The 24,016-nt window shown below is 35.7% G+C and overlaps 1 protein-coding gene across 10 annotated transcripts in view; it reads right to left on the reverse strand.

The window, feature by feature from the left end:
- Positions 1-24,016, reverse strand: part of Ralyl (RALY RNA binding protein like) — an 816,282-nt gene that overhangs the window by 72,336 nt on the left and 719,930 nt on the right. For all 10 annotated transcript variants that reach the window (XM_041630372.1, XM_041630373.1, XM_041630374.1 and 7 more), the window contains one exon: positions 16,339-16,502. In XM_041630372.1, the coding sequence (XP_041486306.1) occupies positions 16,339-16,502 (164 nt within the window). The remainder of the gene's footprint in view (positions 1-16,338; positions 16,503-24,016) is intronic.

The following is a 24,016-nucleotide window of genomic DNA, read 5'->3' on the forward strand; positions in this document are numbered from 1 at the left end:
TCGACTTCCTTTTGCATGTCTGTACTCCATACTAAGTGATTCGTTTCTTGCGTGAATACCTCTTGATTAGACACTCAGGAAATTCAACAGCCCCAATTTTCAGTTTTTTTCTGTATGTTTTGATAGTCTCCCTTATCCTTCTACTGATTGCTTAGGTTCCTGCCTTGAAAGTTTAGGAATTAAATCAGTGCTGTTTATTTAAAAATGACTAAAACAGCTTAAAAAGAGATGTTAAATCAGGTAAACTGCCAAAGAAAAGGTCTTGTCACAATAAGCCAGATTCTGAAAACTTAGGGGTAAATTTCAGGGTAGTTGCGGGACAGGGATAAATTAAAAAATGTACCCATCCTTAGGCTCTATAACTAAAGTGCGTCTGTGGAAAGAATGCCTTCAAGTCTCTCTTCTCTGTTACCACATTAATAATAGAACATTATTCAGTGCTTAGACACAATAAACAATAAATATTAGAAAATTTGCTATATATATATATATTGATATGGTGACTTCATGATAGTTTCAACCAGGTTAACACACTTTATTTTCAACCATTTGTGTATCTGTTAGACGCCAAAATTCATAAAGTACTATTCTTAGGAGTTGACTGGCGGGGGGCAGTAAAAAGCCAAGGAGCTCAAAAATGCAATTATCACAAAACTGTACTTGTGCCTTGTCAAAATTCTATGATGAAAGAAAAAGAAATGAAAGATGATTTTTGGCAACTAACTCTTTGAATATTTCCTAATTCATCTTCAATTCATAACCCTCATGTTTTCACTGCATAAAATATAATGCTCATAAAATACAAAGTATGGAATAGTGATATTGGGGATTTTCTTCTAAAAGTAGTTAATATTTTCAGTCAACTTATTGTTCAAAAATTATGATAAAACTATTTATTAACAGAATGGTAAATTAGATGTAACTGCTGAAGATTATGGATTTTATCATTGAAAGTTTACAAATTTGTGAATATTTTTTCTGCTTCATACGTTTCCAGAGCTCTGCTCTGCTCCAGCCTCTGCTGTTCCTTCCACTGGCCCTTTTCAGAATGTGTCAGGCAATCTCAAACTCATCATTTCCATCTAGAAAATGACATTCAGTCCTGAAGTAGTCAGTTCAATGTTACCAACACTAAATATATCCCTACCTCTGGTCCCATTCCTCTGCAAGCCTTTCTTGCAACCTAGCTTCTCTCAGATGTTGCTTCCACTTCTTGTTTCCTTAGACATCTATTTGATGAATCATGTGTCCCTCTTAGGGTCTTCCTTTTTACCGAGCTTCTCTGGAGCTGTGGATGTAGTCTGGTTGTCCTTTGCTTTACATCTAATATTGACTTATGAGTGTGTACATACCGGACTTTCTGAGTCTGTGTTACCTCACTCAGGATGATTTTTTCTAGTTCCATCGATTTGCCCACAAATTTTATGATGCTAGTATTTTTTTTTTGTTTTATTTATATAGCTGAGTAATACTCCACATCTTCTTTATCCATCCTTCAGTTGAGAGGGGAGAGGTACGGAGTGGGAGAGCAATGAAGGAGAGAGTCACTATGGGGTTAGGAAGAAACCTGGTGTTAGAGAATTTCTCAAGAATCCACAACAATGACACCAGTTAAGACTCCTAGCAATAGTGGAGAAGGTACCCGAATTGGCCTTCCCCTTGTAATTAGATTGGTGAATTCCCCAATTATGATTATAGAGCCTTCATCTAGCAACTGACAGAACCAGATGCAGAGATCCACAACCAAGCCCCAGGTCGAGTTCCAGAAATCCAATCAGCAAGGCAGGTTAAGATCATGATGGAGAAATTCACAGATACAGCAAAACCACGCTAGTGGAAACACATGAATTCTAGGCCGATAGCTGGGGAGTATCTATTGATGCTAACTAGACCCTCCATACAGTGGTGAAGATTGGGCTCTCTGTGAGGACCCTGGCAGTAAGACTAGGATCTATCCCTGATGGATGAGTTAGCGTCTTGCGGCCCATTAACTATGGCAAAATGCCATGCTCAGCCTTAATGCAGGGGAAGAGGCTTATTTCTGTCCCAACTTAATGTGCCAGACTTTATTGACTTCCCATGGGAGTCCTCACCAGTGTAGAGGAGTGGAATTTGGACTTTGAGTGGGGGACGGGAAGAGGGTTAGAGGGGGAGAACTGTGGATGGAACGTAAAATGAAATTAATAAAATAATAAATAGAAAAAAAGAAGTCTCTTTGATGAGGTCACAACTGTTTTATCTTAAGTGTTTGATGTATAGACAAACAATATTAATGGAAATAGATAATTATAAATCTCCCTTTAGAAGCTTAGGATACAGCACAGAACAGTAATGAGAAATTTTCTACAATTATAGAACTCCTACCTGGAATGGAAGAGAGCAATAAGCAAGCATATACACTGTACGCAGAGATAAGGCAGAAGTAATGGAGGGTTTGATTTTGCCATTACATTAAGCATATTATGTTAAGTACATTATATTAAGTAGTAATGAAATTTTCAGTGACAGGATATTTCAAAAGGTTTCTCAGTTAAAGGAGAAAGCAACCAGAGGTGTTAGAGGCTGGTAAATAGAACCGATATGGAGCACTACATACAGGATGGAGAAAGAGTATAAGCAGGTGTTTCAGGAAATGGAATGAATATGTCTGGAGGAAAAACAATAAGTGGAAGGAGACTAAAAGAAAGCAGTGAGTGAAGCTGAAAGAGGAGGTGAACATTGGTTCTGGAAGTCATAGTGGCAACTGCTGGGCATCTTAGAGCACCAGACTGAATTGGAAAAATGGGTAGGATGATGGGAAGAATTAGGGATTCACTGAAACTGAGAGAATGGTTCATGGGTGGTGTGATGGTTGACTACATTGAACTAAGGCACTAGTGCTAAGTAGGGTATCTAAGCACAGGTGAAAACTGGGTGGCTGAGCATGTGACTATGGAGTTTAGCAAAGAGATTAAAGGGAAAGAAGAAGCAGCGAGCGGACAAGAGCTGGCATACTCTCAATATACAGTTAATATGCACAACAAACAACCCTTTTCTAATATAAGTATGTCCACTTGTTTATGGTACAGGGTATTTTAGGAGAAGTAGTACTGGTATCTTCGAAGGGAAACTTCTCTCTACATAAGTTATCCAATAAAAATTATAAAGCATACAGAAAAAACAAGTGTTTGGCCTCTTAAGTATAACTTATTTTTTATGTATAATTATAGTGTCTGAGTTTAAAACTGCTAAATAACATCCAAAGACTGATAATTGAAAACAGCACTAGCTCATAAAATACATTAACTTTTGTGGATGGAAGACCAGTGTTTGAGAAAATAGGAATCAGTTTCCATCACACAGATAAAGTGAAGTATTTTCCTAAAGTATCACTGTAGAATTTTGTTAAAAAAGTAAAGTCATATCAAATTACTATAGATCTGTTTTCTGTAGAGGAAATTTATTTTGTGATAAGTATTACATTTTGATGTAGGAAAATGACTATTGGGCCTTTTTTAAATGTGAGATCTGATCTATAAAGGAAATTGGACATGCAGTATGACACCATCTGCCTACATGTGCATCTCTGATGTACAAAGTGAAAAATAGTTCAATTTATTTTAATTACATTTGGTTCCAGTCTATTCAGAGACAAATAAGCCTGTAAATCAATGGTTCTTATCTGGGGGTGACTTTGCCCTGTAGTAACTATGTTGCACTTACTTAAGACAGTTTAGGACTGGAGGGTGATACCTAATGAGAATTTGATCTGTGACTATTCTTCAAAGCACAAAACACAATCAAGCAAAGATTTGACAAAATACATAATCATAGCGCTAGATTTTTGAAACTCTTGGTTTCTTGATTATAGCATATATTTGATATTCAATATTTAGCATTCCTAATGCTGCAAATCTACTTTTTTCTGCCCTTTTTGATACTATAATTACATAATTTCTATTTTTAACCTTTCCTCCCTCTAGAACTTCCAGTAGACCCTTTCTCGCTTTGTTTATAAATCCATAGCTTCATTTTACATTATTTGTTCTTAAGGACATAATGTTATATGTATACACATATCAATCCCTAAATATAACTGGCTCATTCTATATAGCGTTACTTATATGTATGTATTCAAAGATTATTTGGAGGTGAAGTATTTTTTAGTAGTAGTTTGGTAACAAGAAGAAAATCTCTATTATTCGGGTGTGTCTACAGCACAACCCAAGCAAAAGTCAAGGTGCTTGGCAGATATCGCAAGGGACTTTTAGGTGACCCAGGATTCTAAATCATAAAGTGAGTAGATATTTGTGTTAGATGAATTGAGTGGACCATGGAACTAAGCTCGAATTAGAGAAGGGGCTTGAAGTAAGGGTTAGTCTGTTGTCCCACATCATCAGCATCATATGTGATGTCAACAATTTATAAAACTTATGTTTGTAAGCCTGTAAGCTTTACTAATACTTAGTAATATTTATTCATAATTTTTATTTCCGAAATATTTGGTATAATATCTAAATATGAAAATAAATTTGCCTAGAAATTAATCACTTCTTCTATTCTTTCTGTTTTGTTAATAGGAAGCCAGAGGATGTAATTTCCATAATCTATTGGAATCAGACAAACTGTACATCAAGTTTAAGGTAAAGTCTTGGTCTCCTAACTATAAACATTACTACATTTATTGTGTGACAGGTAAGTTTGACAATGTAAAAAATATAATCATCAGTTTATTTTTCTTTCTCTATTAATTATTTAATCACATTATTTATTTCAGGTACTTGAAGAAAAGTGATAAACGTTAATTTTTCTAATGTGAATTTGTGAAAATCTTAGTGGTGACTTCATTTCATCTGTTTCTGCATCTATATATTTTTCCTTTCATTCATTTATTTTAAGGTGATTCAATACACAGAGGCTGTTTACCAATCTTGCAAAGATTTTCAAAAGCCAAACTATGAAGAATTTTGCTAAAATAAGTAGAAGCAATTATTATTCAAAGAATTTCTTAGGAACTAAACTACATATATTACATTTATTCATAAGGTTTACAGATTCCTAATAAAATTTTCTGTATGTTTCTATAATGAGAAAAAAATGAAATATCCGGACATTTTGCTTACTAACTGTCCATCAATTATCTACTTCCTGCATCTGTGCATCTAGCATTTGTTTATGAAATATTTACAAGCAGTGACATTTACTCCTCATGATAAGTATGGCCATCATGTATTCTTAAATACTTTTTGAAGTACATATTATTAAAGTTACTTTGTGGATTATAATTGATTATAAGAGAAGTAATATGTTTACATTACATACAACAGAAGCAATGCATCAAGTTTAAGGAAGAATGACTAAGATTATGTCTCTCTGAGTTTCTATTTACCCCTAAGCCATGAACTATTTATAGTGAACTGCCTTCCTGAACTCATGAAATTTATAGTTGATGTGAAAAGTATGTAAACAACTTATTATAAAATATAAGAACATAAATACATAATATAATGAGAACTAAGTGAAAAGATTCTATTACTTGACAACAAAACTTCCTCTCACTATCATAAGACCATCATATAATAAGTGTCTTTAATAAAGGGTCATGTTTACTTTTGTTTTGTTATATTATCTCCTCAGGGTAATGTCTGTTTCATGTATGTAAAATGACGCTTAGCATGTGATATGTCCCGATGAATTGAACTTGTGTAATTAGATAAAAATTAAAAAAAATATTTTTATGGGATTTGGTTATTGATTTTAAAAATATCCATAAAGTATGAGATAGTACACAAAAGTCTGTTTTCTTTTGAACTTTTAAGAAAAGGGCAGAATTTTACCCCATCTTTCAGACTGACTAAGTGTAATCCATGGCTCATTTTTGAGTTTCTTCATAGCCAATGATATGGTTCATATTAACTGTGAAATAAATGAATAGCAAAGTTAAAATTCAAAAATAAAAAAATAGTTTAGTAGCATATTCCACAAATATCTGAGAACATTAAGCTAACTACATTCCTATAAAAATAAACACATAAATAATGAACATGAATTATAGGGCTTAAATCCCATAAATTGAAGATGAACGCCTGGTTTGTGTTTACAGGATGGTGGTGACCTCAAGATCAGGAAGGTCTAAATTTGGTCCCAGAGTACTTTTATCTGAACTGGAACTTAAACACAGAGAAACTGCTAATGGTGGTTTGTAAAGTAATACAATGGAGCTGGTGAAAAATTTCTGAAGATAACGGAGCACTTTCAATTAAAACTACATGAACATGAGTTTAGAAACCTTAAGGAAAGTCGAACATGATGGAATTTGCCATAAATCACAGCTCTTAGGAAGCAGGCGTAGGCAGATCTCTGTGAGTTTGAGGTCAGCCTGGTCTACAGAGCAAGTTCCAGACAGTCAAGGCTACACAGAGAACCCCTGTCTCAAAAATGTAAGGAAACAAGCAATGAAACCCTGAAGTAAGATTTCAATTCAGCTCAGAAAATGTGTGGTGAATAGTGAGGAAGGGAAGCCTAGGCCAGATGTTTCATGGAAAACAAGGATTCTGGATTCTTATTTGGTCATTGGTAGTAATTTTGATTTTTTGGTATTAAATTGGCAAAGATGTTGCATCCTGGTGCTGGGATAGTAAGAGCAATATTAGTCAGAGGTCTGTATAGCAGATAACATTCTTCTTCTGTGTTACCCTGATTATAAACCGAGAAAGAAGAGTCAGGGTTGGGCCGTTGACTTACAGGCAGGACTTATGCTCATAGGCTTTTATAATTGAACCATGGAAGTATTAGGTCCTTCCTGAATGTTAATGGAGCTTGGAAATGTCTTATGGTATGATGTTTAAAAATAATTTTGTTTAACAAGCATTGCCAACAGTAAGTATTTGCTTCAAATAAAGTTATAAGGATAACTCTATGATTAGATCTCATTTTGAAGATGAGATATAAAACACAGCTTAAAGAATGCCACCGCAACTACTATATTCTACACACAGCAATTTCTTTTCCCACAGTTTTAACAACATAGTATGCAGTAACAATAACAGAATTGGTAAATAACATGATTTAAATGAATGTGCCTAAAACTTTGTATAAATGAGTAAATTTTTCCCTTTAAGAACTATGAAAAGCATAAATATTGCTTGAATTTTCAAGATAGAAACTAGAGAAATGCATGCAGGGATTGAAGGAATTAAGGGTTACAGGTTCAGCACACTTTGGAACACACATTCTACTCCAGAACAGTAGACAGTCAGGTCTTTTCTCTCCGTTGAAACTGACTCTTGGAACAGTGTCTGGTTTATTTTCTAGGTTCATTGACTTTTATAAACTTAATTCAAATTTCTTCTAATAGGCTTTATATAACTACTTTGGCTAACTTACCTCACTGTTTTGATAGTTTCAAAATCTGAGTACATTCATGCTTGGTCCTGGAGAGCATATGGATAGGGATGCTTCGTGTCTCTTTGAAAATATTAATGATACTTCTTTGGGTAATGTTTATTTTCATTATAATGACATGATTTTTTAAGAAGACTCAAACACAGGAAGTCTTACTATTAAGAAAAGCAGTCAATAATCATCTATTATATTTAACTGGACTACCTCTAACTTCTTGTACATGCTTTTATAATAACCTGTCACTTATTTTGTCATTTATGTTAACAGAAAGATATCAGCTGTCCTCCTTCCCCTCCGTTTACATTATAATTTAAATTAATGGAAGATATTGATAAGTTCATTCTTTTTCTTCAGAGGAAAACTTTGCGTACAAAGAAAATGCAGCTAATTTTCATGGGCATACATGTCTTTAATTTGATAAGGTATCTGTAATATAAATCTTTATTTTATGTCTGTGATAGAAGGTTGGACAAGTTTGTTATTTGTTTTTTTTATTTTATTTTATTTTTTTTTATTTTTATTTTTTAAATTTATTTATTTATTAAGGATTTCTGCCTCGTCCCCGCAACCGCTTCCCATTTCCCTCACCCTCCCCCGATCAAGTCCCCCTCCCTCATCTGCTCAAAGAGCAATCAGGGTTCCCTGACCTGTGGGAAGCCCAAGGACTGCCCACCTCTATCCAGGTCTCCTAAGGTGAGCATCCAAACTGCCTAGGCTCCCACAAAGCCAGTACGTGCAGTAGGATCAAAAACCCACTGCAATTGTTCTTGAATTCTCAGTATTCCTCATTGTCCGCTATGTTCAGCTAGTCCGGATTTATCCCATGCTTTTTCAGACCTAGGCCAGCTGGCCTTGGTGAGTTCCCAATAGAACATCCCCATTGTCTTAGTGTGTGGGTGCACCCCTCGTGGTCTTGAGTTCCTTGCTGGTGCTCCGTCTCCTTCTGCTCCTGATTTGGACCTTGAGATTTCTGTCCGGTGCTCCCATGTGGGTCTCTGTCTCTGTCTCCTTTCATCGCCTGATGAAGGTTAATATTCAGGAGGATGCCTATGTGTTTGTTTTTGGATTCACCTTCTTATTTAGCTTCTCTAGGAACATGAATTATAAGCTCAATGTCCTTTATTTATGGCTTGTTTCGGTTTCTCATTAAATTCGGGATCAACCTACCCCTGGACCCAGCAATACCACTCTTGGGAATATACCCAAGAGAGGCCCTATCATACAACAAAAGTATATGCTCAACTATGTTCATGGCAGCATTGTTTGTAATAGCCAGAACCTGGAAACAACCTAGATGCCCTTCAACGGAAGAATGGATGAAGAAAGTATGGAATATATACATATTAGAGTATTACTCAGCAGTAAAAAACAAGGACTTCTTGAATTTTGCATACAAATGGATGGAAATAGAAAACACTATCCTGAGTGAGGTAAGCCAGACCCAAAAAGAGGAACATGGGATGTACTCACTCATATTTGGTTTCTAGCCATAAATAAAGTTTGTTATTTGAAAAGGAACAGAAATACATAAAATATCTCTAATCTTATTTAGCCTTTTCAATTGTTTTAATTGAATTTATTTATTTATGACTTCTTTATGTTTAAAATTTCAAAATATTTCTTATTATATATACTTATAAACATGTAATGTATAATATATATATAATTTTACAAAAATTAATATCATAATTTATATAGACTGAGTACACATATTTCATGTACTGAATTCTGTGTGTGTGTGTGTGTGTGTGTGTGTGTGTGTGTGCATAATCCCTGTCTGTATTACTCTATTGAGCAAGGGTAAATTATCAACACTTCTCAAGTTTCAAACTTAAATCATATTTAAGTCTGCAAAGTTCAACAATGACACTGATATCTTGTGTTGGGGGTAACCAACATCAATCTCATTGGATGGGAGGCACACTCAGCAGGAAGTAATAAATGTCTGATACCATAAACCCAGCGATCATTCCATTGCTGGTGAAGATTTGAAAATTAGAAGAGAACCTACTTCTGTTACTTTCTATAGCCATTATAATCTTTAACTTTTTTCTAAGTGCTTATCCTGATACCAACATATAAGTGTATCTCTCATCTCTCATCAAAAAAACTTCTTTTTCAGCATATGGAGGTCATTCAAGAAAGCCATAATTGGTCAAAATACAGAGAACAGCTGGGCACAGAGTGCATATGCCCCAGTTGATATGCAAGTCCTGTGCATAAATCTTAGGCAACAAGGAAGAGGGAGCTGAAAGTGTATAAGGGCAATTGGATTGGGACATCTGCTATGATATTATATCTTGTATACATCAGGTCAGTAAAGCAGCATCCACAAAATATCAACAAAATAGTTGTTTAAATAAAGTGTGAACAATAAGAACATCAAGAGATATGCCATTGAAGATAGGGAAACCTCTCAAAAGATATAATCCTAGATGAAGAGCTACTGAAAATTAATGCCTACTGACAGAAAGATAACCAGTGTTTCTCAAGGATGAAGCCCTCTAATTGGTTATTCAATACCAAGTGGTCAGCTGTAAACATATAAACATACAATCAATAGTGATGGACTTAGAGCACTGTATTTATGTGTTTATGTATGCATATAATTTATGGCCTCTTTTCATTATTTGTTGAAATATATTCCTAAATACATAAACATGACCTGTTAAATCTACATAATGTCATTTGTATGTATTGTTCCAAGGATAATAAAGATTGATTGGTGAATCACCAATTGATATACTCTTCCTTGGCGCAGAAAATTTCTGCCATTCTCATCATTCTTAGTTTCCTGTACTTGTTCTGTACTTGTTTGTGCAGGGTTGAGATTGTGTATATTTTCATTTATCCACATTAGCATGTCTATTGGTGTTATCCTTGTTCTGCTCAGGTCTAGGTAGTTATTTTTGAGACTTTACGGGTATAGGTCCATCCTAGGAGACACAATTGTTAAAAACTCCCTCATATTCCATATCTTACATTCTTCCAGACTCCTCTTCCATGATTCCTGAGCCTTAGTATGAGAGTTCTATCATGGATATTCATTATTGTGGCTTTCTGTAATGATCTCTGTCTCTGGAAGAGATGTTTCCTTGATGAAGGTTGAGGACTACACATATCTATAGGCATAAGGGCAAATATTTAGAATTCTTTTAGTGGTTATGGTGATTTCATAAAGTGATTTGTAGGTTCTTCTCCAAGACTTATGATATTGCTAGACCCAGCGAATAGACTAGGTTTCCACTACCAGGTGAGTATGATTTTTCTCTTGTTGAGTGGGTCTTATGTGTGAGTAGAGTGCTGTTGGTAACCACTAAGGTATGCATGTCACTACTGCACTCTTTGCATTATCATTGTTTGTATTCATGGATTTCATAGATGTTATAGCTTTGTAGGATTATTGTTTATCTCCTTCCTTGTAAGTTTGCATGGTGCCATCTGGTACCATGAAAACTAGTCCTCAGGGAGAAGATATTCAGGTCACTTTCAGCTCATGGGGCTCTGGGTCCTCTTTCTGGAATGCATGGTGTTTTTAACAATAGGGACTTACTGTCCACATTCAGAGGACAACCAAGGGCAATAGCATTAACCTACAATGTTTTAGAAGTGTCTTGGACACCCCGGACCAACAATTCAATAGAGAGTTTCTTTGTGCTTGGTGATCTCAAAAACTGAAAAATGGAAAATAATAATTGTGATCAAAAGAAAGGAACTATAAATTTTTAAAAAGAAAAAATATTTAAAATGGTTGCCAGTCATCATTATTCACCTTTGGAAAATTATCTCAATAATGCCTTTTACTTTACATGATTTTTCTCCTCTGCAGAAATCAGTCATATTAAAAATTCTGAAATAACAAACACTACCTGAGTTATAATATTAATTTCCACTTCTTAAGTTGTCAACTCATTAAATAATGAGAAATGATTATCAGTAAAAGAGCAAAACGTATACAAATCATGTTTACTCAGATTATGCCAATATAACAGTACAGTTTTTCACTTTATTTAGAACTTTAATTTGTGATTTAAGTTTGTAAAACTTGACTATTTCTATAAATTAGGATAATTGTACAAGAAAATAGATAAAGCTGCAAACAGTAATGCAGAGTTGAATAAAACAGAAAAAAGACAAACATTGTAGATATTCTCTCATTTGTTGATGTTAGCTTTGACTATTCATATATATATATATATTTAATTTTAAATACACGCTGAGACAATTTTACCAAACACGAGAGAACAATAAAGAAAAGAATGAATAAATAAACATGCTCAATGCCAAGAATGGGTTACTCCTTCTTTTGGTATTATTGGATAGTGAGGTCCTATATTTTCCCAAATCTTATAGGTTATTTCCATTTCTCTTATTTACCCTCCATAACTTGATAGTGAGAACATTTTGCTGAACATATCTCACACTTGAGTCATAGGACACATTGAAATCAAACTGATACTAATCTGCCATTTCACAGTGGTGAAAGTTATTGTCTGCTTTACTTAAGAAGAAAAATTTATTTATCTGTGAACCCTGTGAGCTATAATACTATAAAACCTGTAAAAACATGTCTGCAGTTGCAATATTGGCACAAAGATCCTGGGAATAAGCACTACTTTTCTGTTTGGGTTTAAGTCCCATTCCACAAGATGAAACACATATTTGGTACCATTTTTAGTTGAAGAGCCTATGTATTGATTAGCCATAGGAGATGGAAAGAAAATAATGTTGGTGTTTTGTTAAGCAAACATAATATTAAGTAATTACCAGTTACTTATCATTATAACCAGAAATTATTGCCTTTCTCAAACCTCACCATTAAATCATCAATTTTAAGTAGATGGTGATTAACACAGAGATCTACAAGTGGCCAAGGTGGACAAAAAAGGGCTTCAGAGTTCTCAGCCATAAATAGAGCATATATACCACACTTTTTTTGAATGTCCAGATATCATGCAGAAAAGAAGGCAGAAGGAATTTAAGAGACAGAGGAGATGGAAATAGTGTCTTCTGGACACAGCAATGCAGCTACATATATGAGCTCACAACAGTAATGACAACATGCACAAGACCAATACAAAGCCAAGTCAGACCAAATCCTAGAATGGAAAGAGTATGTGGGCATGAACTCTCAGTCCCTGGATAAGAACCTTAGAAACTGATACCTCCTGGGAGAATTAATGCCAAGTGTGGAGCTTGGTGAAAGTCAGTCATGAATGACCACTTATTCACAAATATTTGACCAACAAGAAGTGTTCTTGATGGTGAAAAATGTAAAATGTTGGGATCATTGGAAAGCGGAGTACATCCTTGAGGAGTTGAGAAAAGAGGGGGAATATTATCAAAATATTTTTATAAAACTTTAAAAAGAAGTATAAAAATAAAAAAAGTTGGAAACTTATAGAAGACCCCAGCTCTGAACTCCCCTTATCTCTCTCTGTCTCTCTCTCTCATTCTTCTGTCTCTGTTTCTCTCTCTCTCTCTCTCTCTCTCTCTCTCTCTCTCTCTCTCTCTCACACACACACACACACACACACACGCACACACACACACACACACACACACACAGAGACAGACAGACAGACACACACACCTTATCAATACAAACAGAAGCAATGGCAAACACTTCCAACATAAGAATGAGGCGACTAGCCAGGCAGTGATAGCACACACTTTTAATCCTAGCACTTCGGAGGCAGAGGTAGGTGGGGTAAGTAGATCACTGTGTGTTCATGACCAACCTGGTCTCTACAGAGTAATTTCCAAGACATACAGGACTGTTACACAGAAAAACCCTACCTTGAAAAAAAGTAGTTGAAAACATTACTAAACTGACTATATGTAAAGGACTTTAAACTATAGAAATAGACTTTTAGTTGCTCTCTTGGGCCAAACTCAGCAGCATGATGATTTAAGGAATTTAAGGAAACATAAAAAGTGATAAAGTACTTATGCATTAAAATACATTTTTATAGAAGATATGTTGAGCCCTAATTTCTCATACCTTGAAAACATCTTATTTGTGAATTGGCCTTTGCAGAGAAAACATTAAGTTGAGGTCATTAAAGTGACTTAATCTAGTGAGACTAGTGTACGTCTAATCAGGGAGGAGAATGTATATAAAGACACAGAGAAGTACATTGTAGTTGAGTCTCAGATATCCCAGATATGTAGCCTCTAAATTCCTGATTGCTACAACTTTAGAAAATTGATACAAGAAGCAAAAGTATAACCCAGCAACCCAGATGGAAAGCTCAAAATAAAACATTACACAAAGTAAAATTCAATACTAAAATAGCAAATGGAATATTGTTTCATAATATTTACAGTTCTCTAGTTAAGAGCACTCGCTCATTTATATAAACTCAGTCATTTATTCCATGCACCACACTTCTGGGATGTGACTTCTGCCTTTGTTATAAAGATGATAAATGGGCTAAGAAAGAAATCAGAGAAACGTTATTCTTTATAATAGCCACAAACATCATAAAACTCAAGTTTAACTGTATCAAAGACTTCAACATAAATCAAGCCACACTGAACCTCATAGAAGAGAAAGTGGGAAGTAGCCTTTAATGCACTGGCTGAGGAGACCACTTCCTGAATTTAACACCAGTAGCACAGGTACTGAAATCAACACTTGATAAATGGAACCTCCTGAAACAGAGAAGCTTCTATAATAAAAAGGTCATAGTCAATAAGACAAAATGGCAACCTACAGAAAGGAAAAAAAATCTTCACCAACCCCACATCTGACAGAAGACTGATCTCAAAAAATATACAAATAGCTCAAAAATTAAACATCAAAGTACCAAACAATTCAATTATAAAATGGGGTACAGACCTAAACAGATAATTCTCATCAGAGGAATCTCACATGGTGGAATGGCACTTAAGGAATTGTTTAGCATCCTTATCCACCAGGGAATATGCACCAGGGAAATGCAAATCAAAACAACTGTGAGATACTGTCTTATCCCAGTAAGAATGGCTAAGATAAAACACACTAATGAAAGCTTATGTTGGAGAGGCCATGGAGTAAGGGGAACACTCTTCCATTCTTGGTGGGAGTGAAAATGTGTACAGCCACTTTAGAAAACAGTATGGCAGCTTCTCAGAAAACTGGGAATCAATCTACCTCAAGACTCAGCAATACTACTCTTGGGCATATACTCCAAGGATGCATACTCATACCAAAAAGACATTTGCTCAGCTATGTTTATAGTAGCATTATCTGTAATAGCCAGAACCTGGAAACAACCTAGATATCCTTCAGCTGAAGAATAGATAAAGAAAATGTGGTACATTTACACAATGTAGTACTACTCAGTGATAAAAACCAATAACATTTTAAAAATTTCAGGCAAATGAATGGAATTAGAAAACACCATACTTAGGGAGGTAACCCTAATATAGAAAGATAAACATGGTAAGTACTCACTAACAAGTGGATGTTAGACATAACGCAAAGGATAACTAGCCTACAGTTCACAGTCCCAGAGAAGTCACGAAACAAGAAAGACCCTAAGAGAGACATACATGGATCCCCATAGGGAGGGACATTAGACAAGATCTCCTGAGTAAATTGGGAGCTTGGGAGGTGGGTGAAGGGTGGAAGTGGATTGGGGAGAAGAAAAGGGAAGGGAGAAGGAGAACTTGAGGGATCAGGAGGGACAAGTTGGGAAATGGACAGAAAGGGAGAGCAAGGAAAGAAATGTCTTGATGGAGGAAGTTATTATGGAGTTAGCAAGAAATCTAGCAGCAGGGAAATTTCCAGGAACACACGAGGATGACCCCAACTACTAAGCAATAGTGGAGAGCATGCCTTAACTTCCTTTCCCATGTAATCAGATTTATAACTACCCTAATTATCACCATAAAACTGTTGCAAACAGAATCAGAGATCCACAGATAAGCACTGAGCTGAGCTTCTGGAATCCAGTCATAGAGAGGAAGGAGAGGAGTGCTAATATGAGCAAAGGGGTCAAGACTATGATGGGGACACCCACAGAAATAGCTAACCTGAGCAAGTGGGAGCTCACTGACTATGGGTTTAGAGCTAGGGAACCTGCATATGACTGACTATCTTTCCCCTCTGAATGTCGGTGACAGTTGTATGACTTGAGTGGTTTATTGGGCCACAAGCAGTGGAACCAGTGTTTATCCCTAGTACATGAATTGGCTTTCTGGAACCCATTCCTTATGAATGGATACCTTGCTCAGCCTAGATCCAGGGGTGAGGTGGGGAGGACTTTGGTTCTGCCTCAAGTGATGTGAAGGATTTTCTTGACTTCCCATGGGAAGTCACTCACTCTCTTTCTCTCTAAGTGGATGGTGGTTGGGTAGGGAAAAGGTGAGAGGAGAGTACTGGGATCCATATGTAAAATAACATTGCCTTAAAAATAAAAAATAAAAAAAAGAAAGTTGGCATATCTACATTTTACTGACTTTTGTGAAATGATGTAAGGATCTTTAATATATATTGAAATATATATTCAGTTGTATATCTTTCCTAGTAACCTAGGATAATTGTTATGTTTATTAAGAGTTTTCTTGTATCATTTTTCCAACTTTAATCTTGAATATCCTAATTATAAAATATTCAAAGCACATTTTATTCACGTTTCTTTGAAAGGAAAGACTGTATATCCTTTTAAAGTGACAGTTGTTTCCTCATTAAAAGCAATATGTTCTATTTTCATGCTTTTCTCTATCACAGACCAACTAGGCTGAAAGTTCAACGCGATTTACTGTGATAAAAGTTTTTTAAAATAAGTTCTGGGTTACCTCTTTATTGTCTGTCTGCCTTAGTACAATGTGGTAGAATTCAATAATAGATAATTATTCATGTTTTTATATTAATAGTTACCAGGCAACCATTGACTATAGGCCTTTATTAATGATGGTTATTCCGATATTTATTTGCGGAAAAACAAAACAGGGAGCATTACTTACATTTAGAGCCTGATGAAGATGACCCACCAACAGTAGATCTGGAACCCCCTTTCATGGAAAAGACACCTTTTCCCCTACGTGTGGTGGTGACAGCCACTCTGGGACGCTTCAGGGGGATGACAGCTCGAGGAGGTGGAGGCACACGCCCATGATAATCAAACAGCCTTCACAAACACAAATGGTTGGGTGTTAGTAAGATGCCGAACCATTCTTAGAAACAAATGGAATTATTCAAAGAACACTCTTGTAAAATTTTGTTGCAAGTATATATTTTACCCTTGTTTAGTATTCACACAAGTTATTTATAATTAGTCAGTTTATTTTCAGGAAGCAACAGGATGCTTGTTCTGAATGTTAGAATTTAACCAGACTCTGAACTTTTGTAATATAGGAAAGGAGCTTTGCTGTGATAACAGAATGAAATCTGCCGAAATCAGACTGACTCAGTGTCCTTTGATATTTTTCTTTGCTTAAGTAAATAAATTTACACTAATATTGAACATACACTTGGATATTTATACATACATTGGGCACTTATTAAATTAACTTGAGAGTAGAATGATTATACAAAATCATGAGCAAAACTGCAAAAAGAAATTCTCTGTGTGAGGGGAAAAATAGAAATAAAATCAGCTTAAGAAGAAAGTATAGGAACCGTATTAAATTTTGTCCTGGTTTTCACCATGCTGAAGCTAATCTGGGGCCACTCTGTGACTGAGGCTAAAGGAAACAGCTAGCATGAGGGTACAGATGTTGGCTGAAAGAGTAGAGGGAACTGATAATTGTTCAAATCATTGTTCTGAGTGCTTTCCAGGTATGCAAATTAAAATGGAGACATTTGTAGAGTAAGTTAATAAAATGTTTCTAACTGAAAAGAAAATCAGTTAATTTCCTACTATGACTAAAAGAAAAACTAATATTCACCACAGCAATGGATTTCTCTGAACAGCAAAATGAATAAAGGTATAGGGATGTTAGCTCACATATGTAAATATGTCATTCAGAGATTTGAATGATTCATATCAACACTTCTGCAAACTCATATGCAGCAAAATTTTATATGACAGCATATTTGAGAATATAACACCTTCGGGAAAAAAATGCTGGCTTATATTTATTAATTTATTTCTTAAAAAATATTTGCTATCAAATAAGGTATGTAATTATATTACCAACAACAAAAGGAAAGATAGTATTGATTTATATTTATGGTTGTTATATATTTTATTTTGACACTATTACATGAATTTTAGTTTTGCAATTGATTTTAAGCAGTCAATATATAAATCAATATGAAATCCAGAGAATAAATTCAAATAAAATTCAGAGAAGAGAAATTAGAACAGGAAGAAAATAACAAAAAATTCACAAGAAATTATTTTATAAAAGTATTACTTTTGAACATATAATTCTGAAAATGTTAATTTTTTTGAAAATAATATAGGAAGCAATAAAAGTGTATACTGGTTTTTAATAGTTTGTTAAATATTTACAGCTATTACATCATAAAATAAAAGGAGAACACTTAAGTTTAAAAGGAGCTTTTTAAAACAAAGATAATCTCCTACATGCCTAGAAAGGAAAAGAAGTCAAATGTGGCAGAGATCAAGAGAAACCCTTTCTGTTTAACTGGCAAAGTCCAAGACAGCGGGGGCCTGCAGGCAAAGAGCAGTGGATGTCAGTACCCTAGGGTTCCCTTTGAAGTCCACAGCTGGAAGAACAGAAAGGGGTTATGAGTACAGGCCATACCAGCAAAGACCTGAAAACCAGAAGGGTCACGAAAATCTGCCCCTCATTTCAATCACAAAACAAGGCGTACATTAGTTATTTGTAAGATGAATTCATAGTGGTCCCTAAGTGAGGGGGCCGCAGCACCATACCCAAAACAATCAAAAGGAAGAAAATAGGATATTTTGTTCATCTCTTCAAATCAGAAATTATCATTTGAAATAAAAGTTTCCCCTCATTTTCCATGTGCCTTAAAGAGGTTCATTAAGTAAGCAAACCTACTCATTGTGTAAAGATAATAAGCAGAGCAATGACTTTGGGGATTCAGACAGATAAGAACCCTGATGGATGTGATGAGAAAATGAACCTCCACACTCATTATTAATCTAATTGCAATGCCCTTTAACCTTAAAAGACACTTTCTAGGTCACTGAAACATTTGTCAATGTGTTGTAACACTCTACAGGCTGTGTTCCACAACGTTTGTCTGATATTGGGCATTCCAGGTGGGTCCCTTCTCTCAATGTCTAGTGGCTCTCTTCGTCAAAGAATCAGGATGGATTTTCACCAATTAATTCCATGACTGTGGAAAACATTAGAGTTTAAGTGTTTTGTTGTTTTTCTCCTACCTCCCGGCAAACTCTCCTTTATTAAGCTGCTCTGAACAACAGTGAAAGTACCGAACTTTCTTCTCTCATTACAGACCAGGAATAGCCAGCATGCACAGCTTTGTATGATGGTATGTCATGTTAAATTAACTCAGTCTTCACAGTGTTAAAGCTTTTTTTTTTAAATTTGATTTTTATTGAGCTCTACATTTTTCTCTGCTCCCCTGCATGCCTCACACCTCCCCCTTTCAAAGTTCCCTCAGGTTCCTCATGCTGTCACTTTACTTATGAGATCTTGTCTCTTTCTACTTCCCATGTAAATTAGATCTATGTAAGTCTCTCTTAGTGTCCTAAGAGAAGTTGCCTTTTGTCTTAATGACAGTGTCCTTTGCATTGCAGAAGTTTCTCAGCTTCAGGAGGTCCCATTTATTCATTGTTGCTCTTATTGTCTGTGCTATTGGGGTTATACGTAGGAAGTGGTATCCTGTGCCTATGTGTTGCAGACTACTTCCCACTTTCTCTTCTATCAGGTTCAGTTTGGTCAGATTTATATTGAGGTCTTTAATCCATTTGGACTTGGGAGTCAACCTGCCTCAGGATCCAGCAATACCACTCTTGGGAATATACCCAAGAGATGTCCAATCATACTACAAAAGCATTTATTCAACTATGTTCATAGCAGCACTATTTGTAATTGTCAGAACCTGGAAACAACCTAGATGCCCCTCAATGGAAGAATGGATAAACAAAGTATGGAACATATACACATTAGAGTACTGCTCAGCGGTAAAAAACAATGACATCTTGAATTTTGCATGCAAATGGATGGAAATAGAAAACACTATCCTGAGGGAGATAACCCAGACCTAAAAAGATGAATATGGTATGTACTCACTCATTAGTGGATTTTAGCCATAAATAAAGGACATTGAGCTTATAATTCATGATCCTAGAGAAGCTAAATAGGAAGGTGAACCCCCCGCCCCCCAAAAAAAACTTGTAGTTATCCTCCTGGACATTGGAAGTATACAAGATTTCCAGGCAAAAATTGAGAGCTTGGGGGTGGGGGTGGGACGGGGGTAAGGGGAGATGGGGAGAGAGAAGGGAGAAGGGCAGAATGGGGAGAGCTTGGGGGAAAGGGATGGTTGGGATGGAGGAGGAGTGGATATGGGATCAGGGAAGTATATATCTTAATTAAGGGAGCCATTTGAGGGTTGGCAAGAGAATGGACTCTAGAGGGGTTCCCAGGTGTACAAGGAGATGTCCCCAGCTTGTTCCTTGGGCAGCTGAAAAGAGGGTGCCTGAACTGGCCCTATACTATAGCCACTCTGATGGGTGTCTTGCATGTCACCATGGAGCCTTCCTCTGATGATGGATGGAGATGGAGACGGAGACTCACATTGGAGCGCTGGACTGAGCTCCCGGGGTCTGATGGGGAGCAGAGGGAGGGAGAGCATGGGCAGGGCGGTCAGGGCCGGCCACAAGGGGTGCGCCCACCCACTGTGACGGTGGGGCTGATCTGGTGGGAGCTCACCAGGGCCAGCTGGACTCGGGCTGATGGAGCGTGTGGTCAGGCCGGACTCTCTGAACGTGGCAGACATGGAAGGTTGGCAGGGAGGCCAGGGACAGTGGCACTGGGTTTTTGTTCTACTGCATGTACTGGCTTTGTGGGAGCCTGGTCTGTTTAGATCCTCACCTTCGTGTACCTGAATGGAGGGGGGAGGACATTGGACTTCCCACAGGGCGGGAGCCCTGACTGCTCTTTGGAGAGGGAGGGGGAGGGGGAATGGGGGAAGGGGAAGGGAGGTAGAAGGAGGGGAGGATGTGAAAATTCGTGATGATGATAATGATAAAAAAGAGGAAAAAAAAACTAGAGGGAGAGGGAGGGGGTGAGTGGTGGAGCGGGAGGGGAATGGGAGGAGGGGAGGAAGTGGAAATTATTGAATGGAAAAATAAGAAAAAAGGGGGAAAAAACCTTTGGGCACCTCTGAGTTTATCAAAAGTGTAAGGAAGGAAGCTGGGCATTACTCTAATGCAAAAACTGCAATATGTGAAAAGGAAAGGGTCAGTTTCTGGACTTTGAATTTGGGCTAAAATTTTTAATGCAGAAGGACGTAGCAGGGAGGAGAAGACAGCTTAGTTTTTATTTTTATAAAAAATTCACAATATACTCTAAAATAAATTACTTTATCCTTATAAATAGCATTGCAGTAAGGACAGCTCATTTGAAATTATTGGCTGTCAACAAAAATTATAGTAAAGCACAATGGAATAAAAGCAAAAATTCAAAGGTTGCCTAAAGTCATTAATTTTTTGTCATCGTATTATTTCACTCATTCTTACAACTATATTTTTACACTTTTCCTTTGTGTGTCCTTAGATTTCCCTAATAGTGCTTATTCAGAAAAAAAGTTCTTCTGATACTTGTTTAATGGATAACATTTATTAAGAAGCCACTCATATCTTCCTTTTCCCAAGGTTATTTTTAAATGAATGCTTGAAAAGCCTTCCTTCCCCCTATTTGTCAGTGAAATAAATGCAGTAAGAATACTGCTGCAACCCTTAAAATAATTTTGGAGATTTTATTTTCATTTCATAAACTTTTAAAATTACATTTTTTTGTGTTTGAATAATGTTTGAACAAATGTTTGTGTTGAATAAATGTTTGTGTAAAGCAAACATTTACTTGTTTGCTTTAAATAGAGATTAATACTATTACTTCCCACAAAATGTTAAAAACTGATCAACTTAATTTTCATATTTACTTGATGAAATGGTTGTAGCTTTTCTCTTAGAAGAAAGGTATTAATTCATCCCTTATCCTTAAAACAAGTATGTTATATATAAAAGCCACTTAGTGCCATATTAACATAAACATAGCAAGCAAATATGATTTTACTTTGAGAATAATTATTAGTAGGCTTTAACAATAATTGTGTTTTGGGAAAATACATGAACATGACACTGTATCTGTCAACTTTATACAACAAAACAAGCTCTGTCATCTGAGTTTTCCTTTTAGCCATTTCATCCTTATTCACATAACCAAAACTGCAGGACAGTTACAGACATGCACAAAGGATTTGTCTATTTGGTATATTGAAAAGATTTCTCAGCCTTCCTAAATGATCTTCTTCAGATTTATTTGGTATGACGTATTTATTTTTCTAGTAGAAGTTCTACTAAATCAATACCAGTTTGCCAGACTCTTTCATAGTCTTTATTTTTTTTTTGCATTGACGCTTATATTTTTGTTGATAAAGAGAAAGATTTCAAAATCACAGAAAAGATTGAAGGTTGAAATTTGATATGTGCACACTTTATATCGCAAATTAGTAAATTTTCAGAAACAATTTCAACAACTTCTTAATAAATATCCATTTGATCCTAAATTTCCCTTTTGAAATACTTCTTTTTCTACATGAGTCAAATTCATTGTTGCTATGTAGTTACAGCTAACAGCATCTTTAGTAAGGAATAAAAGCTGCTCAGAGGCTGGCTTCTCACCAGGATGTCTGGAAACATATGCATGACAAACACCCAGAGGACTGACTCTCTTTGTTTATTCCTATTTCATCCCTAAATTCTACCTTTAGCATGATTGACTGCGGAAACTAGAGTCCACAAAACAAGGTAAACTGCCCACTTTAAGTATAAGTACTACATACAAATTCAAAACAAATTATTCTTAAAATTCATCAGGATATTGGTGATTTTATTACTTTTATTTTTTTAATTACTAAACCTCTCTAAAGTTTTCTGCTTCCTTTCCTTCTTGTTCATATGTAAATATTTCTTGACCAAACTTTTAAAAGGCAATTGACTGCAAATTAAAGTGATCATTTCTGCAAGACTTTTTACTTTAGTGTAATCAACATTGTTATCTGCTTTATTTAATATGTAACATTAGATAATTAAGCAGTATGTCCATCTGATTATTTGAGGTAAAAAGAAAAATCACTAAAATAGTTTAATTCTACTTCTTACTTAATAAGGTTGGGATTTAATTTTTTTTTTCATGAAAGAAAACATAGAGGAGACACTTTTCTCAAAATTAACCTCTTGCCACATAAGCGTCTAGATGTCAATTTCCTATCTTCTCACTGCAGACCAGGAGCTTCCCAGACACACACACTATTATTTCTATGCTTGTAAATTAAGACACCATTCTATCACTCGATAATTTAAGTTTGCAAATGAGACAGACAATATTCTTTGGTAACATATTTTCCAGTATAATGAATATATGTTGTATTCTACAGTTGATGCTCAGAAACAACTTAACTTTAACTTTTTTTCATTAACTAAAACCATAGTAACATTTCTTTAGTGCAGCAACACTAGGTCAGAATGTTCCAGCACTGAGCCATGCCCATGTGGAATCATTTTAACAGTGTACAGGTTCTCCTGCTTCCATGACATTTCTTTTTTCTAACAGTACTTCATTCTTCACCAGCAGTTTTTAATGCACTTGGTGGTTTTTCTGGTGGAACTGAAATGAGAATTGGATTAAGCTTCCAATTTTCCAGAGATTGAAGACATTCTCTGGAGTATTCAGCATACTTGAAGCAAATCTCTTTTTAATGTACTTGGTACCATATGGCTCTCACATTATACAATTGCCTGCACTCAATTCAACCAACTTGTGTTTGAAAAGAAAATGTCACTGAAGGAAGACTGGAAAATAATAACTGAGCTTTGCTTTTATAATGTACTACTCAGGATAATTGTGAGATAAAACTATATATGGTTCAAATGACTCAATTACATTAGGTTGCCTAAACATGAAAATGTTAGATGGGAATATGAACATCTATGTGTCACTTAAGAAGCTACTGATTCTGAAATGTGACATTCCTTTAGTTATAGGTAGAGTGGTGATTCTCCAAGATCATGTTTCTACACAGTGAGTATCTGGTTTCCTGTTTTAATCAGTAAATTTGAAGAATTCAAGATGGAACAAGAAAATGAGCATTTTATTAGTCATTGTCATCATCAACATCACTCCAGTTTCGTTTGGTTTCTTTACCCCTGTAATCATGATTTATCCCAAAAGGAACAGAAGAATCTAGTTGGCAAAAATGGCAGAATTTGCTTCATTACACTCTGTCAAAGACATCCATACCAGTAGCCTATGTCTCTTCCTTAGAAATCCAGTCCCAGTTCCACAGAAGTACTGTGGAATGGCCTGAGTAGAAATTTGTACTCATAATTTCAGCTCAGCAATGCCTTTATTCTATGGTGGATTTTAATAACAGCAAGTGCCTGCTTCTAACAATTGTTAATTCCATTATGCCAAAATGTTTTTGCTCTTTCAGATTCTTAATTCTTATTTAGTAAGT

The sequence above is a fragment of the Microtus oregoni genome, unplaced genomic scaffold, assembly GCF_018167655.1.
Source record: "Microtus oregoni isolate MIOR12 unplaced genomic scaffold, Mior012 000034F_ref0000314, whole genome shotgun sequence".
Lineage (NCBI taxonomy): Eukaryota > Metazoa > Chordata > Mammalia > Rodentia > Cricetidae > Microtus > Microtus oregoni.